Raw genomic sequence first — 7,462 nt, 5'->3', positions numbered from 1 at the left:
CCACCCACCCCCGCCCCTGACCTATCACCTTCATCCCCTCCCCACTCACCTATTGTACTGTATGCTACTTTCTCCCCACCCCCACCACTTTTGCCTGAAACGTCGATTTTACTGCTCCTCGGATGCTGCCTGAACTGCTGTGCTCTTCCAGCACCACTAATCCAGATTCTCAAAACAATGCCAAGACACACAAGGCTACAGGCCAAGTGCTGGTAAACAGAATTATAATGGTGATTGTTTTTAATTTGAGCCTGCATAATACGCCAAAGGGCCTTTTTCTGTGCTTTAGATCTCTATCATTCTCTGTTGATTTCATCTAATTGTAGAATAATAATCCAAGGAGTCAAGTTCCTGCATTATTTCTGCATATTCCTGCAATTTTTTTCCTGTTTCAAGTATGTCTCTAACTTGCTTTTGAAAGCTATAATTGAAGCTGTTTCCACCACTCCATCAGATAATGTATTTTCATTCCTAGAGATTCCATTAAAGAAGATTTCCTTCAAGTTGCCTTTGGTTGTTTTGCCTGTTATCTTTAATCTGTGTCCTCTGGTTCAGCCATTGGAAACAATTTCTCTTTATTGACCTTAACGTGCTACGATTCTCTCAAGGAAGTAATATGGACTGTTAGCCATTTCAGCACAAATGGGGATGCTGTGGGTTAAAACGTCAAAACTCCACATTGTGGATTAAAAAGACAGCATCACACAGACACAGCAGAATAATTAGATGTAAACTACTTTATACGAATGTCAAAAATTAATCTCTCCTTTTTTTTCCAGGAAATCCAAATATTGGTGTACTTAAATATCAAGAAAAATACTACACATTCTCCTCAAAGGAAGCCGCAACTGCTTTTGCTCAAAAGCCTGAATGTTACATTGCTATGGCAGCACAGGAGGCTAAGCACTCTGCAGAACTCATTCAGTTGCTAGAGCTCCACCAGCAGTTTTCCACAATCACTCCCTACACACAGGTACAGCTGATTCACAAAACAAAAGTGACAACGAATCATAATGCTCGCAGTCTCATTGTAGCTCAGGCAGTTCATGATCCCAACCTCCAGTGTTCTGCCCACAAAACAGAAAATAACATTAATATTGTAGTAAATGAGCCAAATACAAAAAGTATTCAGCTAATGCAGATGTTTTGGGAATTAAGTGTCTCTTGTGGATCCGTCTTCCAAGAACTTTCCCTATCCACCACCACCCATCTCCATTTGACCAAGCTTGTCCTACTTTGAACAATTCCTTTAACTCCTCTCACTTTCTTCAGGTAAAAGGGGTGGCCATAGGTACCCGCATGACTCTTTGTGGGGTAAATGGAGCATTCCTTGTTCCAGTTCTAATCCGGTCCCCACCTACTACTCTTCCTGCAAGACATTGATGATATCATCATTGCTGCTTTCCTCTTTTCTGGTATTGGAAAAGTTCATCAAATTTCCTTCCAATTTCCTGTCTTCACCTTCACCTGGTCCTCCTCTAACTCCTCACTTCCCTTCCTCGACATCTCTGTTTTTATTTCTGAGGATAGGCTGTCTACCAATATCCACTATAAACCCACTGACACCCACAGTTGCCTTGACGATACATCCTCACACCCTGCTTCCTGTAAACACTTCATTCTATTCTCCCAGTTCCGCTGTCTCCGTCACATCTGTTCTGATGATGCCAGCTTTGACAAGGGGGCTTCTGAAATATCCACTTCCTTCCTCAACTGAGGAATACCCAGCAGCATGGTTGACAAGACCTTCAGCTTTCCTGATGAAGGGCTCCTGTCCAAAACATCGATTATCCTGCTCCTCGGATGCTGCCTGACCTGCTGTACTTTTCCAGCACCAGTCTAATCTTGACTCTGATCTCCAGCATCTGCAATCCTCACTTTCACCGAGGGCCTTCAGCTAGGTCTAACCCATCTCCCACACTTTGACCCTCACTCCTTCTCTTACCTCCCACAACAGCGATAGGGTCCCCCTTATCTTCACCTACCATCCCACCATCATCCACATCCAAAGAATCATGAGCCACCATTTCAGCCACCTCCAATAGAATGCCACCACCAGACACATATTCCCCTTCCCTTCCTTGTCAGCCTTCCTCAGGGACCATTCCCTTCAGGACACCTTGGTCCACTCTTTATAGAACATAGAACATTACAGCGCAGTACAGGCCCTTCAGCCCTCAATGTTGGGCCGCCCTGTCATACTAATCTGAAGCCCATCCCACCTTCACTATTCCATGTACGTCCATATGCCTGTCCAATGACGACTTAAATGCACTTAAACTTGGCGAATCTATTACCATTGCAGGCAAAGCATTCCATACCCTTACCGCTCTCTGAGTAAAGAAACTACCTCTGACATCTGTCTTATACCTATCTCCCCTCACTTTAAAGTTGTGTCCCCTCGTGTTTGCCGTCCCAATACTTGGAAAAAGGCTCTCCCTGTCCACACTATCTAACCCACTGATTATCTTGTATGTCTCTATTAAGTCACCTCTCAACCTTCTTCTCTCTAACGAGAACAGCCTCAAGGCCCTCAGCCTTTCCTCGTAAGACATTCCTTCCATACCAGGCAACATCCTAGTAAATCTCCTCTGCACCCTTTCCAAAGCATCCACATCCTTCTTATAATGTGGTGACTAGAACTGTACACAATACTCCAAGTGTGACCGTACCAGAGCTTTGTACAGCTGCAGCATAACCTCCTGGTTCCGGAACTCAATCCCTCTATTAATAAAGGCCAAAACACTTTATGCCTTCTTAACAACCCTGTCAAATGGTGAGAAAATTCATAAAGCCAAAGTACAGAGGGATCTGGGAGTGCTAGTCGAGGATTCTCCAAAGGTAAACATGCAGGTTGAGTCTGTGATTAAGAAAGTGAATGCAATGTTGTCATTTATCTCAAGAGGGTTGGAATATAAAAGCACCGTTGTGCTACTGAGACTTCAAAAAGCTCTGGTTAGGCCCCATTTGGAGTACTGTGTCCAGTTTTGGTCCCCACACCTCAGGAAGGACATACTGGCACTGGAGCGTGTCCATCCCTGGAATGGTAGGTCTAACATACGAGGAACGGCTGAGGATCCTAGGATTGTATTCATTGGAGTTTAGAAGATTAAGGGGAGATCTAATAGAAACTTACAAGATAATACATGGCTTGGAAAGGGTGGATGCTAGGAAATTGTTTCCGTTAGGCGAGGAGACTAGGACCTGTGGACACAGCCTTAGAATTAGAGGGGGTAAATTCAGAACAGAAATGCGGAGACATTTCTTCAGCCAGAGAGTGGTGGGCCTGTGGAATTCATTGCCGCGGAGTGCAGTGGAGGCCGGGACGCTAAATGTATTCAAGGCAGAGATTGATAAATTCTTGATGTCACAAGGAATTAAGGGCTACGGGGAGAATGCGGGTAAGTGGAGTTGAAATGCCCATCAGCCATGATTGAATGGCGGAGTGGATTCGATGGGCCGAATGGCCTTACTTCCACTCCTATGTCTTATGGTCTTATAATCTGGGTGGCAACTTTCAGGGATCTGTGTACATGGACACCGAGATCTCTCTGCTCATCTGCACTCCCAAGAATCTTACCATTAGCCCAGTACTTTGCATTCCGATTATTCCGTCCAAAGTCTATCACCTCACACTTGTCCACATTAAACTCCATTTGCCACCTCTCAGCCCAGCTCTGCATTCTATCTATGTCTCTCTGCAACCTACTACATCCTTCGTCACTATCCACAACTCCACCGACCTTAGTGTCGTATGCAAATTTACTAACCCACCCTTCTAAGCCCTCATTCAGGTCATTTATAAAAATGCCAAACAGCAGTGGACCCAACACCGACCCTTGCGGTACGCTGCTAGTTACTGGACACCAAGATGCACATGTTCTATCAACTACAACCCTCTGTTTTCTTTCAGCAAGCCAATTACTAATCCAAACTGCTATGTTTCCCACAATCCCATTCCTCACTTTCTTCACTCCCAACACTTCCCCACTGCTCCACAGCATCTTCCCTTGAAATCACAGGTGTAACACCTACCCATTTACTTTCTCCCTCCTCACTATCCAAGGATCCAGACACATCTTCCAGATAAAGCAGTGATTTACTTACACTTTACTCAATCTAGCCTATTGTACTTGCTGCTCACAATATATGGATAGAGTGGAAAGTATGAGACGTTTTCCTAGGGCGGAGGGGTCAATTACTAGGAGACACAGGTTCAAGTGACGAGGGAGTAAGTTTAAAAGAGATGTGCAAAGCAAGGTTTTCACACAAAAGGGTGGTGAGCGCCTGGACTCTGTTGCCTGGGGATGTGGTGGAAGAAGACACAGTAGCAGTGTTCAAGAAGCACAGGGATCTGTGTACATGGACACCGAGATCTCTCTGCTCATCTGCACTCCCAAGAATCTTACCATTAGCCCAGTACTTTGCATTCCGATTACTCCGTCCAAAGTGTATCACCTCACACTTGTCCACATTAAACTCCATTTGCCACCTCTCAGCCCAGCTCTGCATCCTATCTATATCTCTCTGCAACCTACTACATCCTTCATCACTATGGACGAATACATGAATAGGAGGAGAATAGAGGAATACAGATCCTGTATGTGAAGATAGTTTTAGTATGGAAGGGCATAATGTGCTGGTGCAGGCTTGGAGGGCCGAAGGGCCTGTTCCTGTGCGGTATTGTTCTTTGTTCAGTGCTCCAACAAAGCTCAACTCAAGCTGAAGGACCACCCCTCAATTTCCTCTTAAGCACCTTAGAGCCCAGAGGACTCAACGTTATGTCTAACAACTTCAGGGAATGACCTCTGAGTCAGAAGTCACACAATACCAGGTTATTGTCCAACAGGTTTATTTGAAATCACAAGCTTTCAGAGCGCTGCTCCTCCATTAAGTGAAGTGATGGTTATAAAGCCATTTTGATTGCAAACCATACTTTGTTTGTGCCTTGTTGGCTTTACTCTCAGCATAGCGAACCCACTTTCTCCTTTGTACACCTATCATTAACATGTACTTTTACATCTCTAACCTTCAAGTTTACATCTCTAACCTTCAATTTTAGCGCTTCCTTTCTCTCTTGCTCTGGATACCCTCCCTTCTTCCCACTCTGTCAACAGCCTAAAGAAGCCATTTCTGACTTGAAATCTTATGTCTGTTTCTGTCTCCACTAGTGCTGCTAGAATTGATGAAATTCTCCAACTATTTTTTTCTTTTTATTCAGAGAGAAGTTGGGAGAAAGAATAGTTGGATGTGTGCTTCCAATCTCATCCCCAACAAACAGTAGATACTCAATTAACATTAAGTGTTAGGTAGTTGCGAATCAGGGATATTTTTTAAAACGGAGCCAAAGTGGTTGAATTAAATTGAGATACAGATCTCCTGTAATCTTACTCAGTAATGGAACAGACCCAAAGTGACTGAATGGCTTACTCCTTTACATATTTTACAAAATACCTAACTTTCTGCCTGGTGGTTCTCCCAGCTCAGAATGTCATTTGGGAGGAGTGGTGAGATGCAGGCAGAAACAGTCCAAACTCCAGAGCACAGGATAACATTTACCTTTTGTAACCTTTAAACCATCGCAGCTCCAGCAGAATTCAACTCTGATGCCAAAGAAAACTCATTCTTACCATAATGCAAATGTTTCATGCTAATAAACTGATTAAGGTAGCTTTAGACAATGAAGTTTTATGTTAGCAGATAGGGTGCATATTTGAGTTTATTGCGTCAGCATTAGGAAAGAAAGGAATTTTGCATTATTCCTACCTAGTTGCTCACAATCTACTATAAGTACTGCCAAAATAATCCTTCAGGCCAGGAGGAAACTTTTAATATACTTAATTCTACAGCATTTTCTTTTAAAATAATATTTTCTGTGGTGGGGAGGAAATTTGTTGAGGAAGAAGACTAGTAAACCATTTTTTATTATTCAAATATTGCAGAACAAATCATTTTAAGCAACCTATCATCATTTTGCAATGTGTTGCTTAAGTCTTTTTCTTTGTTTTCTACACTTTAGGCAGACAGATGCTTAAAACCCATTGAAAGGTATGACAACTGCACACAAACTGACACTCACATCCTGGAACCGAATATAGTTAAATCATACGAATGGAATGAGTGGGAGTTAAGAAGAAAAGCAATTAAATTGGTAGGTGTGCCTTTTTAGAAAAGTTTATTTGCCAATATTTTAAAGTTGTAACCTCCCAACCAAGCTAACATCAGTTCATGATATCTACATCTTTAAAGGTACACCAAGCTCACACAGGTGACTGGCTAGAAAATCAGAAATTGCTGGAAAAACACAGCATCACTGGAGAGAAAGCGGAGTTAATGTTTCAGGTCCGGCGATCCTTCTTCAGAATTGATTATAGCTAGGCAAAGGATGTATACTGTATACTCAAGAAGGGATGGGGAGGGCGAGGGAAGGAGTAAGTGATAGGTGGAGATGGAGCCCAGAGGAGGGAAAGCAAGGTAGACAGACAAAGGAATGGGTAAAGATCAGCCTGAGAGAATGAATAGCTGCTAACATATTAATGGTTGATAATGGGTTGTGTGTGGTAGCAGCCCGTGTGATGACAAGGCCTGGTGTGTGGGGGTTGAGGTAGGGAAGTGGGAAAAGCTACTCAGGCCCTAAAATGATTGAACTTAATATGGAATCCTGGAGCTTGCAGGGTGTCCAAGCAGAAAGTGAGGTGCTGTTCCTCCAGCTTGCACTGAGCTTTGCTGGAGCACTGCAGCAAGCCTGAGACAGGGATGTTCACCTGGGAACAGTGTCCTGTGTTGAAGTTGAAAATGTGTTGCTGGAAAAGCACAGCAGGTCAGGCAGCATCCAAGGAGCAGGAGAATCGACGTTTCGGGCATGAGCCCTTCTTCAGGAATGAGGAAAGTGTGTCCAGCAGACTAAGATAAAAGGTAGGGAGGAGGGACTTGGGGGAGGGGCATTGGAAATGCGATAGGTGGAAGGAGGTTAAGGTGAGGGTGATAGTCCGGAGTGGGGGTGGGGGCGGAGAGGTCAGGAAGAAGATTGCAGGTTAGCAAGGTGATGCTGAGTTCGAGGGTTGACATGGACATTTACTATAAACTGACCGACTCCCACAGCTACCTAGACTATACCTCCTCCCACCCTGCCCCCTGTAAAAACGCCATCCCATATTCCCAATTCCTTCATCTCCGCCGCATCTGCTTCCAGGAGGACCAGTTCCAATACCATACAACCCAGGGGGCCTCCTTCTTCAAGGACCGCAATTTCCTTCCAGACGTGATCGACGATGCTCTCCACCGCATCTCCTCCACTTCCCGCTCCTCCGCCCTTGAGCCCCGCCCCTCCAATCGCCACCAGGACAGAACCCCACTGGTCCTCACCTACCACTCCACCAACCTCCACATACATCGTATCATCCGCCGTCATTTCCTCCACCTCCAAACGGACCCCACCACCAGGGATATATTTCCCTCCCCT

General features: G+C 44.5%; 1 protein-coding gene across 2 annotated transcripts in view; it reads left to right on the top strand.

The window, feature by feature from the left end:
• The window catches only part of cfap206 (cilia and flagella associated protein 206), a 55,599-nt gene that overhangs the window by 45,573 nt on the left and 2,564 nt on the right, over positions 1-7,462 (top strand). For both annotated transcript variants that reach the window (XM_043686925.1, XM_043686926.1), the window contains 2 exons: positions 780-973; positions 6,020-6,151. In XM_043686925.1, the coding sequence (XP_043542860.1) occupies positions 780-973; positions 6,020-6,151 (326 nt within the window). The remainder of the gene's footprint in view (positions 1-779; positions 974-6,019; positions 6,152-7,462) is intronic.

The sequence above is a fragment of the Chiloscyllium plagiosum genome, chromosome 3, assembly GCF_004010195.1.
Source record: "Chiloscyllium plagiosum isolate BGI_BamShark_2017 chromosome 3, ASM401019v2, whole genome shotgun sequence".
NCBI classification, from domain to species: domain Eukaryota; kingdom Metazoa; phylum Chordata; class Chondrichthyes; order Orectolobiformes; family Hemiscylliidae; genus Chiloscyllium; species Chiloscyllium plagiosum.
The sequence above is the reverse complement of the archived record's forward strand: the minus strand, read 5'-3'. Positions and strand labels throughout refer to the sequence as shown.